At 48.8% G+C, this 19,614-nt stretch overlaps 1 protein-coding gene across 1 annotated transcript in view; it reads right to left on the reverse strand.

Moving 5' to 3' along the window:
- LOC146202001 (uncharacterized) overlaps window positions 1-19,614 on the reverse strand; it is an 85,877-nt gene that overhangs the window by 35,501 nt on the left and 30,762 nt on the right. The window contains exons 2-4 of the mRNA XM_084599969.1: window positions 14,433-14,538; window positions 14,277-14,358; window positions 8,106-8,981 (exon numbers count right to left, since the gene is read on the reverse strand). Coding sequence (XP_084456095.1) covers window positions 8,106-8,981; window positions 14,277-14,358; window positions 14,433-14,538 — 1,064 coding nt within the window. The remainder of the gene's footprint in view (window positions 1-8,105; window positions 8,982-14,276; window positions 14,359-14,432; window positions 14,539-19,614) is intronic.

A 19,614-nucleotide genomic window follows, 5' to 3' on the forward strand; every position in this document is an offset into this window, starting at 1 on the left:
TAGAAAAAGGGCCGAAACTGATCAGTGAGTTGGTGCGCATATTAGTGCGATTCCGCTTGCATGAGGTAGCACTTGTTGCCGATATAGAGAAGGCATTTCTGCAAATCAGTGTCCGACCTGAAGACCGAGATGCCTTGAGATTCCTTTGGTACAGTAGCCTACCTATTGCCAGAGAACCATTGTCCAACGTAGAAAAATGAATAATGTGTAGAGTGCCGTTTGGCACTACAGCAAGCCCCTACCTTCTCACAGCCACACTTCTGCATCACTTCGAGAAGGAAACGGGCGCTCTGAAGGAAACAGCAAACATACTGAAGGAATCATTCTACGCAGATGACTTGGTAACGGGAACGAAATCAGACGGCGAGGCACTAAAAATAGCAACGGAAGCAGCAGACATAATGAATAATGCCGGAATGCGCCTGCGAAAGTGGACCTCAAATTCGGCCGCAGTACGACGTACCCTGAGCAGTGAGGACTGCGCTGCCTCTGACGAGACACAAAGGTACTTGGCCTTCACTGGGTGCCCGCGAATGACAGCATGACAATATCGCTCACAAGCGTGCTAACTAACGTGAGCACAGGCAACAAAACTAAACGTGCGGTATTGCGGGCGTCATCAAGAGTGTTTGACCCATTGGGCCTTGTGTCTCCATTTGTCGTCCGGGCAAAGATATTATTTCAAAGAATGTGGGAAAAGGCGTTAAGTTGGGACGAAACTTTGACCCTTGATTTGGAAGCGGAGTAGACACATTGGTGTTCAGACCTCGTGAAGCTCAAGCAACTACATTTCCCATGCTGCATCGTGCCCAATAATGGACTTTCTTGGCAGTTGCACATTTTCTGCGATGCAAGCCCACAGGCTTACGGCTCCTGCGCTTACTTGAGTATTCAGGACGACAACTGGAAGGTGAGCGTCAGCCTTCTCTTTGCAAAGTCTAGAGTAGCACCTCTGAAGGCTCTGTATTTACCTCGACTCGAATTAATAGTAGCTCTGATTAGTACAAGAATGGCAACATATCTGCAAGATATAGTTCCTCAGGCAGTGGAAACGTATTTTTGGTCCGATTCAACAATTTGCCTACATTGGATCAAGAGCTCAGCCAAAAACTGAAAACCTTTCGTGCGGAATCGAGTTGAAGAAATACAAAGCGCGAGTCACCCAGAACAATGAATCCACTGCCCGGGTGCGGACAATCCAGCCGACTGCCTCACTCGAGGAATGAAATCAGACACTCTTGACACGCAGATATTGGTGGAACGGTCCTGATTGGCTCGCGACATCCGCAGGTAACTGGCCATCGAAATGTCTGCTCGAGTGCGACAACGTACTCGTAGAACACGAAAGAAAGAAGCAGTCGAGCCAGCTCCTGATTGAGGCATCCCATCTGCCACCTTTGTTACAGGCCGACACTTTCAGCAATTACACTCGCTTGCTGAGAGTCAGCGCATGGGTCATGAGATTTGTGAAAAACTGAAAACAAAACCACTAATGCATAGCTCACAACAGCAGAGATACGCGAGGCTGAAAAATTCTGGATAAGGCTGGCTCAGTTGGAGTGTTTCCAGTTAGAGAGGAATGCTCTGTCTCTTGGGGAGAGCCTACCGACATCATCGCGGATAGTCCAATTCAAGCCCTTCCTTGACGCAAACAGTTTAATACGTGTAACTGGCAGACTTCAGTTTTCACCATTTCCTGAAGATATCAAACACCCAGTGCTTCTTCCAAAAGACCATGCGATCACGAAACTTGTCATACAAGCAGCTCATCTGCGGACACTCCACGGTGGGCTACAGAAAACCATGACAGAACTTTGCGAGAAGATTTGGATCCAAAGCTGCCGACAAGTAGCGAAGAAGATAATAGCCATGTGTCCTGTTTGCCTCCGTGACCGAATAAAGCCGGCGACCGCTCCAACAGTGCCTCTCCCAAGTGATAGAGTGAATGGTGGCCATGCTTTCGATGTCACTGGCATTGACTTTGGAGGGCCGTTATACATAACGACCAAGAAGGTTAGCTCCAAGAGTTACATCACCCTTTTTACCTGCGCTACAACGAGGGCCATTCATTTGGAGCTTGTCTCCAATTTAACTACAGAGTGTTTTCTGCTAGCCTTGAGACGTTTTGTTGCTGGTAGAGGAATGCCATCGGTGATTTATAGCGACAATGCATTGATATTTCAAAGGGCATCAAGGGACGTCAAGACACTGTGGAACATTGTTCGCAGTAGAGAAACGCTGGACTACTGCAGTTCACGTCAAATCAGCTGGAAATTCATAATTGAAAAAGCAGCCTGGTGGGGAGGCTGGTGGGAACGGATGGTTAAATCCGTAAAAATCGCCCTACGGAAAATCCTCGGTCGACAGAGCCTCTCCTTTGAAGAGCTTGCCACCGTACTGACCGATGTAGAAGCCACCATTAACTCCCGACCTCTAACTTCCACCACAAATAATCCGGCTGAGCCATCTATTCTGACGCCATCACATTTGTTGACTGGCAGGAGGCTGACTTCCCTCCCTGAAACACGCTCAGCCCGTGTTCCGTCGGCCACTGCTTCGGACATCACTCGTCGCTTCAATTACCGACAATCTATCGTCAACTCCTTTTGGAAGCGATGGCGAAGAGAATACCTCTTGCAACTACGGTCGGCTCACACAGCGGCAGCAAGTCCGGCCAACACGTACCCTGCAAGTAGATGACATCGTCATTGTCCACGACGATAACGCCCCGCAGAACCGAGGTTAGTAGGCGGGCCATGGGTAAGCCCAGCCGGCCACCTAAAGGTGGCTTTGCCCGCGTAGTACGCAAGGAACCGCGGCTTGCTAACCGCGGAAGAAGCGGGGGGTTCGAGACCCTTGGTCCTGGGCGGTAGTGCTGGCCGAGGGAAAGCCCAGCCCGCGGCCAAGGGCCCGGTGGCGCTGCTCGCGAAGTACTAAGGGAACCGCGGCTCGCTGACTCAGGGCCAAAAAGGGGAGTGGCGAACCCTCAGTGCCGTACCTCTGTAGGTGCGTGCACGAGTATCTTTGCGGACACTATCAGACGGTGAACCTGGATTGGTAAACCAGAAATTAGCCGTCAACATACTATGTTGGAGAGAAAACGGTGAATTGAGGGTTGTCTACAACAGGTGACTCTGGGCACCTCTCTTAGTACCTTGGAGTAGGGCTGAAAGAATCCTAGTACGGCGAAATGCGCCCCTCCAGTAGCCCTAGTACAGTCGGGGCGAGGGAGCCTGACTTGGGGGACGGGGAGCCCCAATATGGCCCAGCAGCCTGTCTCATGTGGCGGAGACCCGGCAAACGTGATGTGGATGTGAATGCGCTTGAAGGCCGAGGGCCGTGCATTGGCTAAAGCGAGTGCTCGCCCTCAACTGAGGCCAAGGAATTGGAGCTCGAATCTAATCAGGATCATTTGAGAAATTCCCTAAGCTGCCCCGTTCCCTCCTATAGGCCCATAACCCTTTCCCTATATCCCATTTCTCTTTCCCTTGTCCCATCCCTTCCCTCTACATCCCAGGGGAGATCACGGGGGATCTCCCCGGGCCCGCTCCCGGCTGTGGGCCGCTGCGTAGAGATTCCCGCATTTTTTTTTAACCTTCGGGTTCTTTCGCCTACGGGTGCAAACACAGACCAAGCTTGTCCTTCGGGACCAATTCTTTTATATTCGATTGGATTGAGCCTGTTATACCTAGAGTGGTACGGGCAGAGGCATATTATTTTATTCTCTTTTTGGTTGCCTCAACATATTATATGTCCACGACGATAATGCACCAAAGCATATGTGGCAACCGCTCGCGTCCTGGAACTTTTCAAAGGTCGAGATGGCCACGTGCGTTCTTGCGCCATAAAGATGCCATCGGGAACGAAGCTACGGCGACCTGTGCAACTCCTCTATACCTCTAGAGACGAAAGTAAAATGAGTATACTCTTTGGGGGGGTAGTGTGTTGTGAACCAGACGGAAACACCGAACACACACATGTAACGGCTGCAGTTCTCCGTCTTCGCAGCCAAACGCGACCTTCTGAGAAGAAGCGAAGCCGACAGGGAGCCTCGAATACGAAAAGGGCGTTCCCGGTCCTGGGGAGCAACGGGAGCGCTTTCCGAGAAGGCTACTTACTCACCGGCGCCGCTCTGTAAACAGCCGCGCTCATAAACTGTGAGGCCGCGGCGCCAGCGCAGGGCTGTCAGAGCTGAAGAGGCCAGCAACTACAATGCAGGGAAAGGAGGAAGACGGCGGTCAAGCGCTCAAGTCGGCGACACAAGCCAGAAGCTCTTTGTACCCCGTCCTTTTCGGACGTACCATGTATTCGATTGTAATATAGTCCTCTGTTTTGTTTTCCTCAAAAAACGTAGTTGTCTATTCACTTTTGTCTAATGTCGAACCCAAGCTCAAAAGTTATCTCACAGGAAGTATTATGTCCCAGTTTCGGTGGTCCTGGTCGACGTACATAGACAGCGTGTCAGAAAGCGTGCGGTGGAACCGCTCAGTCAACCCATTGGTCCGCGGGTGATAGCTGGATTTCATGTTGTGATGTGTGGTTGAGGCCTCAAGAACTTCGGCTGCAATCGTCGACAGAAATGTCCGACCATGGTCACTGAGAAGCATTTGAGGGGCCCCATGGCGCAGTACGAGGGATTCCAAAAAGAAGGTCGCGACCTCAGGTACTGAGCCATTAGGCAGGGCAGCGGTCTCAGCGTAGCGTGCTAGGTGGTCGACGGCGGTGACGATACAGCGATTACCTCGTGCGGAAAATGAAAGTGGCCCGTATAAGTAAGTCTATGCCAACAACGGCGAAAGGAGTAGCAGGGCAAGGTAGCGGCTGTAGTAGGCCAGCAGGAGGAGAAGTCGGCCGTTTGCGGCGCTGGCATGGTGGACAAGAGGCGACGTATTTTGCCACGCTTGAGGCGAGGCCTGGCCACAAGAAACGGGGTTTCACGCTGTGGTAACTTTTGTGAAAGCCTAAATGACCGGCTGTAGCATCATCGTGGAGAGCCGCCAGGTTATGGGTGCGAAGCGCTCTCGGGATAATGGGGACCCAACGGGTCCCTTCAGAGCAATAAATATAACGGGAAAGCACGCCGTTGTCAAGTTTGAACTTTTGGAGTTGCCTGCGCATCCTAGCGGTAGGAGGGTGAGGAGCACCGGTAAGAAGGTCGATTAGGGAACGGCATTAGAGATCTGCTCGCTAGTGTGAAATAATGGCGTAGCGATCTGGAGCAGCGGCAGGAGGAGCACTGGTGATGTTTGGAGCTCTGGACGACATTAGGACGTCGAAGGTGCACGCAGGAAGGCGCGAAGAAGCACTAGGTGATGATTCTAGAAGCGAGCAACGGGAAAGAGCATCGGCATCTCGATGTTTGCGACCTGATTTGTGTGTGACATCGAAGGTGTATTCCTGCTCACAAATGCTGCGCTGCTTAGTTACAAAGGAACTGGACAAACGCTGAGGTTAAGCGTTTGTCCAGCGTTTTGTATTCGTGCAAACGCGGAATTCGACGGCCCAGACGTCCAGTCAAATTTCTGAGGGTTGATAACCAGCACAGAGCTTGGTGATCGGTAACGATCGTGAAATGGCGGCCGTAGAGGTAGGGGCGGAATTTCTGAACTGCCCAAACGACGGCGAGGCACTCTTGCTCAGTGATGGTGTAGTTGCGTTCCGCTGGTGAGTTCGACTGGCAAGCGCAATTACCTTTTCCCGAGAAGCGGTATCACGTTGCAGTTGTAAGGCGCCGATACCGAGGCTACTGGCATCGGTGTAGGTGTGGAGAATGGAGGCAGCAGTGTCGTCGAAGTGAGCGAGAACAGGGTATGAAGTGAAGGCATTTTTCAGGGTTTGAAAAGCTTTTTCGCATTCTTCGGACCAATTGAAAGTAGTACGGTCGGTAAGAAGGCGGTGTAGTGGAACAGCAATGGTAGCGAAATTGCGAATGAAACGGCGAAAGTATGAAGATAGGCCAAGGAAACTGCGTAGATCCTTAGTCCGCTGAGGGCGTGCAAAGTTCAAAACTGCAGCAAGCTTGTCAGGGTTGGGTTGAATGCCATCGCGGCTGACAAGGTGGCCCAGGATCTTGATTTCTTTTTTGGCGAAATTACACTTTTTTGTGTTCAGCTGGAGACCGGCGGATGTCAGGCACGGTAATACTTGATCAAGGCGAAATAAATGATCAGAAAAAGTCACAGAGAAGATAACTATGTTCTATGTTGTCCAGGTAGCACAAGAATGTTTTCCACTGAAGTCCTCTAAGAACAGTGTCAATCATGCGCTCAAACTAAGCGGTGGCATTACAAAGTTCAAAATGCATGACATTGAATTAGTAAAGCTCATCGAGAGTAGCGAATGCGTTTTTTTTTTTTTTTTTTTTTTTTTTTGTCGGCTTCGTGCATCAGAATCTGCCACATATAGCGCGGGTGATGCCGAAAAGAGCGCACATTTGAGAGAGGCAGCCTCATAATCTACGAGATATCACTTGGCATCGCCACTTGCGAAAAATGTAATTACAAGGGACCCTCGCTGACGGTACGCTAATATAATTTAATATAATATAATTACGGTGGCGATCGTTTTTATCATCGCGTCATTTTAAATGGCTTAAAGCGCATCGTGTCATGGCTCTCACGAAAGTGACGAACATCGCAAACTGCGCGACTTTCTTGAGCAACATCGATCGCCTCAGTTGCGTGAAACCATTACGATTTCATCCCTTTTCCTGATGCGTGGTGGGAACCGATAACTAAGCTGTATATCAACTGAACGGTATTGTTACATTCAATCAGCATGTGCGATAGAATGCTCATTACCTGCTGTCAAGGGTTCGTAAATATAGATTTTTATAAAGATTTCGACGTACGTTATGCATATATTTAATTTCGTGTACTCAGCATACAAGCAATAAGTAGCACAATTTGAACCAGGCGTAATGGCAGTGAACGCATTAACTAATTTACTTCATATTGCATTGCCTGAAAAGATGTTGACAGGTGCATGCGGTATCATTTGACAAACAATACATCCTCACTGTCTGAAAGTAACTCCGCTGTTCACTCGAAGGGTTTCAATAAATAGAACACATTTCCCTAAAAATACGTTATTTTTCCTACGATGCCCGTCACTGTGGTTAGCAGTGCTCACTATTAGCCTGACCAATGTTAACGTACCCAACCAGCAAGTAAAACGTACGAAAACCCAGGTCAAGCGCGGCCGTGTGCAGAGCAGGCCTGTAAGCGTGACAATTTCGGCGGGGGAGGGGGAGGGGATTTTCCTGCGACGCGAGCCGCTATAAGGCGCATACTCTTGGTCGTCGCGTCGAAGATGTCCGTTCAAAGTCAGACAAGATAAGAAAACTCGCCATCTAACGATAATCAATGAACCTAGATTGGGGTATGTGGGTTTAACATCCTGACGCTTATTGCGCTGCAAACGGCACGTTTTGCGCGAAAACATGCGACTGGCATGGCCGGGGTCGGATTCCATGGTCTTGGGCTCGCCACCCAATAGCCACAGCCCACCGCAAAAGAAGCCTTAATGACCCGTCCAACCTTGGCCTTCCAGCATCAAGAGCGAGGAAAATACCATGAGTATAAGATTCTGCTGAAAACCTCGGCAAATGAGAAACCGGTTGATCGCATATAACCGATAGGAAATTAAAGAGGTGGCTGCGCTCACCTTATCGCTCGTCACTCGTACGACCTCGCGTTCGGGTGTGTGAGGGCCACATAGTTCCTACAGCTGCGAATTTCGCCCACCCTTGAAAGCCGCAAAGCGCAGTCTGAGCACATCGCAGGATTCGAACTACCTTCGGCGGAGGCGATGAGGCTCGGAAATGTTTAAACGGCATGACTTTTGAAACATTTCTCTTCCCTGCTCTTTTTATTGTTTGACCGGAGAAGACCATTGCGACTTTACCAGCAGCTCGTTTCACGCGCAGCACATACAGGCTAAAACACCGCAGAAAAGACATTATTAGCATGCAGTCAGCGATTACTCCTATTTTCTTCCAAATAGCTTTTCTTCAGGCGAATGAGCCTTTTGATGCTGCCTTTCATATGGCGCTAGCCGTAATTAGCAGTGCGTGTATAAATCGCACCGAGCACTGAAGTACTTACCCATTCATCGGTGACTAAAGAGATGTTCCTCCTCTCGGTAGGAGGATCAAATGTGGGCGGCCGTGGTAGCGGTTGCCCTGGCAGCAACTGCCATGGACGTGACGACCTACGCTGCGGATACTTAGAATAAGAGGATGAACGGGCGCCTCGCCCTCTTCCGGCGTCTCTGGCTCTTCCTCTGACCTCAGCACCCTTCTCACCACCTCCGATAGGGTCGTCTTCAGCACCACTTCGCCTTCTGCCACCCCTTACTCCTACGGAACCCTCTGGTTCTTCGGCTCCCCTTGCACCTCTAACTCCTCGCGGTCGCCTAGGACCCCGCGGTCCTGCAGAGCTTCTTGCTCCTCTTGAAGGTCGTGGTTCTCGTAGTCCTACAGGGCGATTCGGCCCTTCACTGTGGCGCGGTTCTTCAGACCTGCCTGATTCGTCAGAGCTCCGTGCTTTTCCATATCTGTGTTGTTCTCCAGTTCCCTGTTGTTGTTCAGAACCTCCTGGTGCTGCAGCGTTCCGTTGTTCTCCAGAACCCCTTGGTTCTCTACAGCCCCGGGGTACTCTAGGGCCCCGGGGTGCCCTAGGGACTCGTTCTCTTGGGGCCTGTGGCTCTCTAGGAGCCCTTGCTTCTCTAACGGCCTGTGGGCCTCTAGGGCCTCTTGATTCCTTAGAGCCTCGTTGTTCACGAAAGCTTCGTGGCTCTTTAGAGCGCCATTGCTCTGTAGAGCATTGTGGCTCTCCAGAGTACGGAGTTTTACCGGAGCCCCATGGTCCTTCACCACGCCTTGACCTTACGGTCACCTTCGGCCCTCCAGCGCCCCTGCCACCACCGCTGCATGCTCCGCGGCCCAGAGGGCGTCCGCGCGGCGGTTCCTCAAACGTGACCTGAAAAGGGCAGAGGTAACGAGGCCTTATTTATTTCAAGCCTGGTTACCTTCTCTGGGATATGAGATGACAATGCGCTTCTACCGCAATGTCGTCCGCTTAGGTGTCAATAATCAACGCGAGCGATTGCATACATATAACAGCCTGTCCAAGAGTGTTGCAAGTGTAACGAAAGTAACGAAAGTTGAAGCGTTTCGTTGAGGCTTTTGAAGGAAACAATTATTCATCTGCGTCTAGCTGAATGCATTTAAACAGCTATAAATAAAATATGTCTAACTTTCCCGAAACCTTCGCTGCAAAATGTCTGGTGCTAGTTAGAGATGGCTCCTTAAACGAATTATACATCAATTTAAGAGAACACCTTGAATTCCTTGTAGCTGGTTTTAAACGTACTTCCTGGCTAGTAGTAAAGGTTCAAGACAACCTGCGAGCATGCGCGTGTTTTTATACATGCACCTTCCTAGTGTCGTGCTCTACTTTGTCCCGGCTGTCTGTTTACGCTCAGTGTTCACACGGACAAAACTTTCAGTGTGTAGTATCAGGCGTATAGAGATCGGAGATCTTGGCGACTCCAAGTACACAGCATTTCTCACTAGGAATGCTGAGACATTTTCAGTACCAGAAGCTTATTCTTGGATATGTTGTTTTCCGCCGCCTTATTACAAAGAGGGCGTGAGCATTCTGATTTACGTCTCATTAAGCAGTGCGGAATATCTGAGAAGGCAAAAAATGACATGCTATCAAACGAAAAACTAGGGGGCTAGTATTGTGCTCCCTAACTCGAAATGGTGGTCACATCACGGGGACTTACATTTACTGCGGTTATTGGTTGAGTGACGGTAAAGGCGCATTTCATATATAAGATCATGGGCGGAATTTCATTTTCATGCGAAGAAAGGTTATGTAGCTTATGGCACTTATACCGAGTGTCCTAGATAACTTGAGCCCATAATAGCTAAATATAAAATACTAATGAGAGGAAGTCAAGGGAAACCAGTTGCATATTTACTTGGAGTTATTTGCCTAAATTGCTAAATGTTTACTTCAGGCTATAAATTATATTTGCAAAGGAAAGCCCCTTCAGAAACCCCCACAAAATTACTTGCGATAAGGGGAGCCTTACATGCTCTTTTTTTCTCCAGCTCCAACGAAAGACTGCGAAATGTAAAATAAATCACGTGACGAGCGCGTTCGCACGCCACGATCGTTCTGTTCTCAAGCTTGGTTTTTGGCGGACGAAATCAGTTGCGGCTTTGACAGGATGGCTCGGTGTCAGCGGTATAGGAGACATTTTGGTGATTGCTCTTTCGCCTGCGTCAGCCAGTTGGCGTGCGTGATGTATGCAAATTGTAGCGAGCGCACCGCACTTTGCTGTGGCGATGAAGGTTACAAAGCTGGAAGGATGCAAATGAGGGATGTACGTAACTAATAATTGCGTTCTTATAGCAAGTAACAGAATGAGGCCTGTTCCTGAAAGTGCTCTCAAGCTTTGAAAATTTCGCTTACTGCTCTAGGTCAATTTAGAATCCATGGTAGAACAAGAGAAAGAAGGCGGTAACAGTATGAAAGCGAACTGGAACAAAGGTTGAAGCGGAGCCTCAGTTCGCAAGCCAAGCCAACGTTTTGACAAGGGGACCTATGCTCCTTCTGAGCAAGTCCCCTTCTCGAAACGTTGGCTTGGCTTGCGAACTGAGACTTCCCGTCAAGCCGTATTCAGTTCTCTAAACTGAATTAGCTCATTAATTACATAGCGGAAACCGCCCGTAGTGAAAAAGGCGGCTAGCAGCGATATGTCCACTACAGTTTCTTTCGTCTGCCTTTAATATTTTTAGCCCATCATCATCATCATCATCATCATCAGCCTGACTATACACACTGCAGGGCGAAGGCCTCTCCCATATTTCTCCAACTAACCCGGTTTTGTTCTAGCTACATCCCCTTCACCCCTGTGAACAATTCTTAACCTCATCCGCCCACCTAACTCTGCCGCCCACTGCTGCGCTTTCTTTCCCTTGGAATCCAGTTTGCTACCCTAAGAGACCGTCGGTTATCCTCTTTTCGCACTACATGTCCTGCCCATGCCCGTTTCTTCTTCTTAATTTCCACAAGAATGTCAGTAACTTGAGTTATTTCTCTCACCAACTCTACATGCTTCCTATCTCTTAATGTTACCCCTACCATTTTTCGTTCCATGGCCCTCTGCGTTGTCCTCAACTTAAGTAGAACCCCATTGGTTAGCCGCCACGTTTCAGCCCCATAGGTGAGTACAGGTAAGATGCAATTGTTGGATACTTTCCTCTTGAGTGATACCGGTAAGCTGCTGGTCATAATCTGCTAGTGCTTGCCAAATGCGCCCCATCCCAATGTTATTCTTCTTGTTATTTCCTTTCCATAGTCCGGATCTGCGGTTACTACCTGCCCTGAGTAAACATATTCGCCTACTACTTCCAGTGCTTCACTACTTAACGTAAACTACTGTTCCTTTCCAGGGCTGTTGAACATTACTTTAGTCTTCTGCATATTGATTTTCAAGCCTACCTATCTACTTTCCTGTCTAGGTTATCAATCATTATTTGCAGTTCATCCCCCGAGTTACTTTGCAAATAAATTCTATCAGCAAATCGCAGATTACTGAGGTATTCTCCATCTACCCTTATCTCTAACTGCTCCCATTCCAAGTCTCTGAATACTTCCTCTAAGCAAGCTGTGAATAGTGCTGGGGAGATCGTTCTCCTTGCCTAACACCTTTCTTTATGGGAATTTTGTTACTTTCTTTATGCAGAACTATGGTTGCTGTGCAGCCACTATATATATCTTCCAGCACTTTCACGTACGGCTCGTCTACACCCAGATTTCGCAATGCCTGCATCACCGCCGAGGTTTCAACTGAGTCAAATGCTTTTTTCGTAATCAATGAATGCTATGTATAAGGGCTGGTTATATTCCGAGCATTTTTCTATCACTGATTGATGGTATGGATATGATAGATAGTAGAGCACCGTTTCTGAAAACCTGCTTGATTGCAGTCTAAGGTTGTCCGATTCTATTAGTGATTACCTTAGTAAATTTACCTTATACATAACAGACAGTAAGCTGATTGGTCTGTAATTTTTAAGGTCCTTTGCGTCCCCTTTCTTATGAATGAGGATAATGCTTGCATTCTTCCATGGCTCCGGTACCGTCGATGACACCAGGCACTGCGTATACAGGGCGGCCAGTTTTTCTAGCCTGATAACCCCCCCCCCCCCCCCCCCGGCCTTCAATACATCTGTAGTTATCTGATCCTCTCCAGCTGATTTCCACCTTTTCATAGTTTCGATTGCTTTCTTGACCTCGTCCTTCATCACTGGTGGAACGTCTGTTACCGCCAATCTCATTACGGTCCTGACTGCTTTGGCTACTGTAGAGGTCAGTATAGAGCTCCTCGGCTACTTTGACTGTCTTGTATATATTCGTGATGACGTTGCCCGCCTTGTCCCTTAGCGCATACATCTGGTTTTTGCCTATGCCCAATTTCTTTTTCACCGCTTTAAGGCTTCCTCCGTTCTTTACAGCATGCTCAATTTTCTCCCTGTTATACTTCCTTATATCGGCCACTTTGCGCTTATTGATTAGCTTTGATATCTCGGCCAATTCTATCTGGTCTGTTGGATTGGAAGCTTTCATACTCTGGCGTTTCTTAATCAAATCTTCCGTCTCCTTAGACAGATTACCGGTATCCGCTCTAACCATCCTACTGCCTACTTCTACAGCGCACTCAGTAATGATATCTCTGAAATTATTGTTCATTGCTTCTAGGATAATGTGGCCATCTTCGGTTAGAACTGAATATCTATCCTGTAGCGAAATCTTGAACTCTTCTGCTCTCTCCCTCACCGCTAATTCGTTGATGGATTTCTTCTAATTTGTTGGGTTCCTTCTTCAGATTTAGGCTAATTCGGGACCTCACCATCCTGTGGTCACTGCATAGCACTTTCCCGATTACTTCTACATCTTACATAATGGCGGCGGTTGAACACATATTATGAAGTCAGCTTCATTTTTAGTCTCCCCGTTAGGACTTTTCCATGTCCATTTCCGGTTCTTCCGTTTGCTGAAGAAGGTATTCATGATTCTTAAGTTATTACGCTCTGCAAACTCAACTAGTAACTCCCCCCTGTTATTCCTAGAGCCAATGCCTGGTCTCCTGCCTGCTTTTTCCCTACCTTGGCACTGAAGTCGCCCATTCGTACAGCATACTGCGTCTTTTCGCATTGCCGATTCTACCTTTTCGTAGAAGCATTCAACTGCCTGGTCATCATAACTACATGTAGGTGCATAGGCCTGTACAACCTTCAGTTTATAGCGCTTATTAAGCCTAATTACGATGCCTGCCACTCTCTTATTAATACCATCGAATTCATCTATATTGCCCGCTATATTATACTTATTGACAAGGAAACCAACTCCTAGTTTTCGCCTCTCCAGTAAACCTCGATAACACGGTACATGCCCATCCTTCAGTACAGTATATGCCTCATTCGGCCTCCTAACATCACTAAGCCCTATAACATCCCATTTCATGCCCTCTAGTTCCTCTAACAGCACTGCTAAACTAGCTTCACTAGCTAGGGTTCTAGCATTAAACGTTGCCAGGGTCAGTTTCCAACGGCGGCCTGTCCAGCGGAGCCAGGCTTTCTTAGCACCTTCTGCTGCGTCACAGGTCTGACCGCCGCCGTGGTCAGTTGTTCCGCAGTCGCTGGTGACTGAGGACTGAGGGCCGGGGTTTTATGGGACTAATAATCATGGGAGGTTGCGGCCAATTACTGCACCAGGGTGGCCAACTCCTGTTCTGGTGAGGGAGTGCGTTGCTGGAGGTGTTCACCGGCATCAGGTCGCACCTCAAACCTATTTATGCAATTCCATCGACACGCGGATTTTTTTATCCTGTGGAGAATTGCGCGGCACCGGGATTCGAGCCCCGGTCATCTTGCATGCGAGGCGGATGGTCTACCGCTACGCCACCGCTGCACCCTCGGGCTGTCTCAGCACTTAGCCCACGTCTTAGCCTAGCTCTTAGCTTATGTTAATTGGCACGCCCGGCATGTATCTCGTGGTGATGGGATGTCCACTGGGCACAAATTGCAAGGCTGGAAAGGCTACAGACAGCACCTTATTCGACCTGAAGAGAATCTACAAACGAAGGACACCTAACTTAAACGCCATGCTGCGGTTTGACCGCGTGCCATTGCAGTTGTTCGTTGCGACAATACTTTCCGCAACATAGCGAAGGCGAATTAAGACAGCAACACTTACCCGTTTTCTTGCTCCCACCTCTGGGGCGGCAGCCGCTACCGCAGCGGCGGCCACAGTTGGAGCGGGAGCTGATCTTTGTTCTCTGCAGTGAATTAGCCAGGGCCGACAATTAATGAGAAGCTTCGCTCACCGCTTCACGCTCTAATTAGCACGTACCTGGGATTTGTTTCTTTCACCACGGATGTGCGTACTGTGTCTGGAGGGCGCTTTACCTGCACGAAGTTCACGGGGCGTGAATTGCCGGAGCTCATCGGGTCTGGCCCTGAATATGGAGAAGGACAGAATGGTATGCGGGAAAGCCGTGAGTTGATGAATTAGCCGGAGGTCTGCACAAAAACCACACAAATAAATGTATCTGCTGAGTATAATGTTCTCGAGCGATACTAAATGGCGGTATGCAATAGCCGGCTGACCAGGGGCCGTACCAATTGTTACGATACATGACCGCGGTGTCATTTCATTTGACGGACATTACGATAACACAGCCGCTCCCCACTAACATCCATGCCATAAACACCGATGGCATTTTGCGGTGTTAGTTGACGGTTCGAATCCCTATGACGGCTGGCGCAAGCTGCGACTAGTAGTTGTATGCTATGCTCGACCTTTCTGTGGCATAGCAGCAAAGCTAGGCAAGGGAAGGATAAGGATGTTTGTCTCCGTGCAGTAGAGGGTGGGTTGTTCGCTGTTAGGGCCATGGAAAAAGGTTTAAGGCAAGAAGTTGGAGAGACAATGCGGTGTCGCTAGGGAGCGCACTTCATCCGGAACGGATACAAAGACACGTCTGCCCCACCGTGGTGGCGCAGTGCACGGTTACGGCGTTCGACTGGTGTGCCCTAGGACGCGGGATCGAATACTGGCCTCGGCAGCCGCTTTTCGGTGGAGGCGAAAATCAAGACGTCCGTGTGGACGAAATTTTCGGAGTCGTCCTCTACGGCGTCTTGCATAACCTGAATCGCTACGGGACGATAACCCCCCCCCCCCCAAAAAAAATACAAAAACAAAGGCTCCTCTCCTTCCTAGACTTCACTGGGCAGCCTAGAACTACCAGTATTTGTCACAATTTTCTGGTCGGGATGCAGTACTAGGCTACCCGCGGTGACTGCTCTGAGCTTGGAAAATCGAAGGGACTACTAAAGAGCATCTAATTCACCGCGAGAATGTTGGGAAAACGAGGTTTCCTATTTAGTGTGACCAGCGTTTGGCCGCAAATGTGGATTCTACCTTAGAATTGGTTGCTGCGTCGCAGTATGCTGTCAACCGTGGGCAAATTAACTGATTCAGTTGGACGTTTTTTGAACCTCCGATTTCGGTTAGCATATGGAGACTTTAAGGCATTTCGTCGAAATTTGCCGCGATAAGAGTCACTTTGTTGCGGCTGAATTCCCGTTTTATGCCCAACAATAGCAGAGCCTAACGCGAAACCTCATTTCGCCAGCATTCCTGATTCTTTCTATGGTGGGTGAAGCGCAGCGCCAGCCAGCTTTCCTTCTCAGTCATAGACTCTACGCTTAGTGTATCGGCTATGGGAGCCTACGCTATATACGCGACTTCGCCTTTCGGATCCCAGACTCCTTAGGCTGAGCCGCTGCATCCTCCTACAGAGTTTCAACCCGTCGGATGTAACCAAAAACGGCAAAATTCGAAATAAAAGCCCTGTTACAGCTTTGGCTGAGCCGCAGTTTGCTTTCCGGCGTAGAACCACCCTCAGGCTGCGCATTCCTCAGCCTTTGTACCTCATCCTTTTACGTTAGCTATAGAGTTCTTCCGGTGGGAGCCACCTTCCAGCAGCGCATCCCTCCGCTGCCGCCATTACCTTCCGATCCACTAAGCCACCCGTTCTGTACCACCACATTTCTCTGCCTCTCGCACTGCCCTTTTTTATTAAAAAAGGTTGAGAGCTGGTTTCGTCTCCACTTTACCACTTGCTCACCGTGGCAGGTGACATCTGAATTTAACTTGAAACTGAATTCATGTGCTATCTGCCACGTCACTTCTACTGCCACCAGCCCAAAGTTACAGGTGGCAATATATATATATATATATATATATATATATATATATATATATATATATATATATATATATATATATAGGTATATGAAGGAAAGAAGCCAACAGTCGGCGAGGCCAAGGAAAGCGTTGGGGATGGTACTTTAAGTCTTTTTTTTTTTAATGTTTACTTGGATAATTACAGAGATTAGTAGTGTAATCTGTTTAGGGGAAAGATAATTAGGGGAATTATCTAATTAATTTAGGGGAAAGATAGCACCCTCATTTGCCCTTAATTGATCTGCATATATGTATATATATATATATATATATATATATATATATATATATATATATATATATATATATATATATATATATATATATATATATATCGGGACGCTTAAGCTCCGCCTTTATCGGTGTGACACGATAGCGTAGGCTACCAACTCGCATATAAAGCCCCGCTGTAACCAAGCTACCTTGACCAAGCCGCATACACGTGCCTGCGTAACCTAGGGCTAACGCTGTTTCAAACGATTCTGGCAGGCTGATTCTGATATCACCCTCCGATATGAAAGAGACCCGAGTCTGTAGCTGTTGCGCAGTCAGACAACCCAATGTCCAGTCGGCCCGCAGCCATGTCGGTTCCGGCTACCGCCGGCCAGTGTCATGGTTGTGATTTGTCGCTGACAATACCAATGCTGGCGCAGACACTGGATTTGCCGTGAACAGGACCAAGCTGTCGCGTTAAAACTAAATGGCAACCAGCCCATGGTGGCGGTCGGAAATTTGTAAAGAGCGTTCGCTGTAAACATTCTCTGCGTGCACTCAGGCCTCATCAGGCAACGTAAGTGAGCAGTGCTAGCACACGAGAGCATCACAGCTCTTCAACAGCGAGCGAAATCTGTGTTATGTTACCTCTCTAAGAAGACCATGACATGATTTCTCGGGGGCAGTCCCTGAGCTGCCTTCTTTGTACCTTGGTATTCAGCTGGTCCTTGAGCTCGTAAGCAGTAAGTAGCGTTGGCACTGTAAAATGCAGACCGAGGTGGAAGCGATTGTCGCAAGCCCTCCGATTTCTTACAGGCACTGAACAGCTGCTTCGACGCGGGCTATGCGAAGCTCGATGCAATGACAAGGATTACTTCGACTGTTCGGTATAGTTTGACGCGCATCGAAATCTCAGTACGCAAGCAGTTTTGCATTTCGCGCCAGTCGAAATGTAATCGCTTCCGTCGGGGATACCAACATCCGCTCGCCGCGCCGAGTTCCCATAACCATGCGGCACAATTTCTGTTGCGGGGGAGGCGTAAACGGTAAAAACGGTAAAAACTATTGTTGCGGGGAGGTAAGCCGACGAACTCAGGAAAAGAGAACAGAGAGATGTCCGATGACGATGAGACGATTTTTATGCATGCCGGCGTCGCTAGCGAGAGCGCTCCTGCCCGCGACTCCGGCCGCTTCTTCCTCGTCTTTGACACTGCCCAGGGGGCGTGATCCCAACAAACGGATGCGACGCGAGGGGGAAATCGAAGATGGAGAGGAAGAAGAGACCGTCGGCTGGCTGTTACTAGCTGCGGCCGGCACCCCCATTCCACGCTAGCGACTAGCGACGCAAGGCATGGGCCTCGGCGCCCGTGTTGTGCGATGCGCGTTGTTGCGTGTATGTGTGTGCGCGCTCTTGTGCTATATTTGTGCCGCGAGTCTTCTCCAAAGACCGCATGAGGCTAGTCTTGTCCTGCCCCGGATGAACTGAATGAGATTTGTGCATTTAAGAAGGCTGAAGGCTGAATCGCATGCACGCGAAAACTCACGCGAACGCGAACGCGACGGCGCGTGCTCGTTCGCCCAAATTTCGCTCGTTCGCCCAAAAGTAACCGTACGTCACTGCCGCTCATTTCGCATGCTTTCTTTATTTTGCTGTGTTGCATTGTGATTGTGCATTACCGCGTAAATATTTCGCTTTTTACGTACAATGGTTGATAACCAAGGATTCAAAGAACGTCTAATCGCAACCGAAACAATAAAAACAAGGGGTCACGTGACTATTCGTGCCGACTACAGTGCAAGTTCACACACATTCGATACAGTTTGCTGTAAATACATTTTACTTTGCCATGTTGTCGCAAAGTAACTTTAATTCTAGCAATCGTTATGACTGTTGTTCGATTTGGCAATAGTTTTGCGGTGTACTGGATGAAGGAAGGAGACAGACGCAGGATGAACGCTTCGTCCTGCATCCTTTGAAGCATTTGCCCTGCGTCTGTCTCCTTTCTTCGCCCTGTGTTTTTTGCACTGAGATGCATGTTTTTTTCTGGCAATGGCATGCCTGTAATTTTTCGCTCACAATGCTGACAGCAGATTTTCTGCAAAACACTGCAAAAATTTTGTTGTGTTAAAAGTTATACAGGCTTCCCGCACAAATTCAGTTGAGCGGTACGTTCTCGTGAGTGCAGAATAAAGCTCGCTCGATGGCCGATTGGCTGCTGTTGCCTTTTCGTCCTACCAAAATGTTTGCTCACCTATGCCAATGTCAAAATGACATTGCGGCAAAGCGAGGCAGTTCCAAATCAAACAGTTTTATGGTGTAGCGCCTTCCTCTGGCTGCGCAAAGACTGCGGCCAAAGCATGGTCGCCGGAAAAATAAAGGACGCCGGCTGGCAGTGGCACGTGAAACCATAGTTGGCTGGTCTGTTCTAGTCTAGATTCTTATCAGCTGTCTCGTCCTTCGCTCCTGAGGTCTTCAGCCTATAATGTATTTCAGCCCCTGTTCATTTTTGCATAATGCCAGCCTTGCCTTGAGCCCAATTAGCATTTAGCTTCTGCGGCATTGTTTTGATATGATAGCTTAAAGACTTCATTTTCCAGAAAATCCAGCAACAGCGGCAATATTGATGTGAGTGAAAAATCATGGGCATGCCTCCGGCAAGCAGCAGTTGGCAGGTGAGAAGGCCGTGCACTGACTGGTCAGCAGGTTGTCTGTCGCCACGAAGCCACAAGACATGGCCGACTTGGTAGGAACTCCTGACTCCAGCAGCTCCTTTGAGATGGAGGGAGAACTGAGAATTGGACCCACCGGAAGCCTTCTATACTGTAACAAGAAGCTCCCATTGATGGCGCAAGCTACAACAGCGATGCATTGTATCGTATCCTCATCGATCGGAGCAGTCAGCTGAGAGCCCCGACTGAGTGCCGTGCGCCGAGTGGAGTGGTTCGCAGCCATTGTTTCCCTCCTCACACAGAGCAGACAACTGACATTACATGGCATCTCTTCTCTAGCTGCAACACAGCAGGCCCACATCTATATTCCTCATAACCACACCTGTGTAGCCTAGACTAATTA

This window comes from Amblyomma maculatum, chromosome 1 (assembly GCF_055883805.1).
Source record: "Amblyomma maculatum isolate TAMU_Amacu chromosome 1, ASM5588380v1, whole genome shotgun sequence".
Lineage (NCBI taxonomy): Eukaryota > Metazoa > Arthropoda > Arachnida > Ixodida > Ixodidae > Amblyomma > Amblyomma maculatum.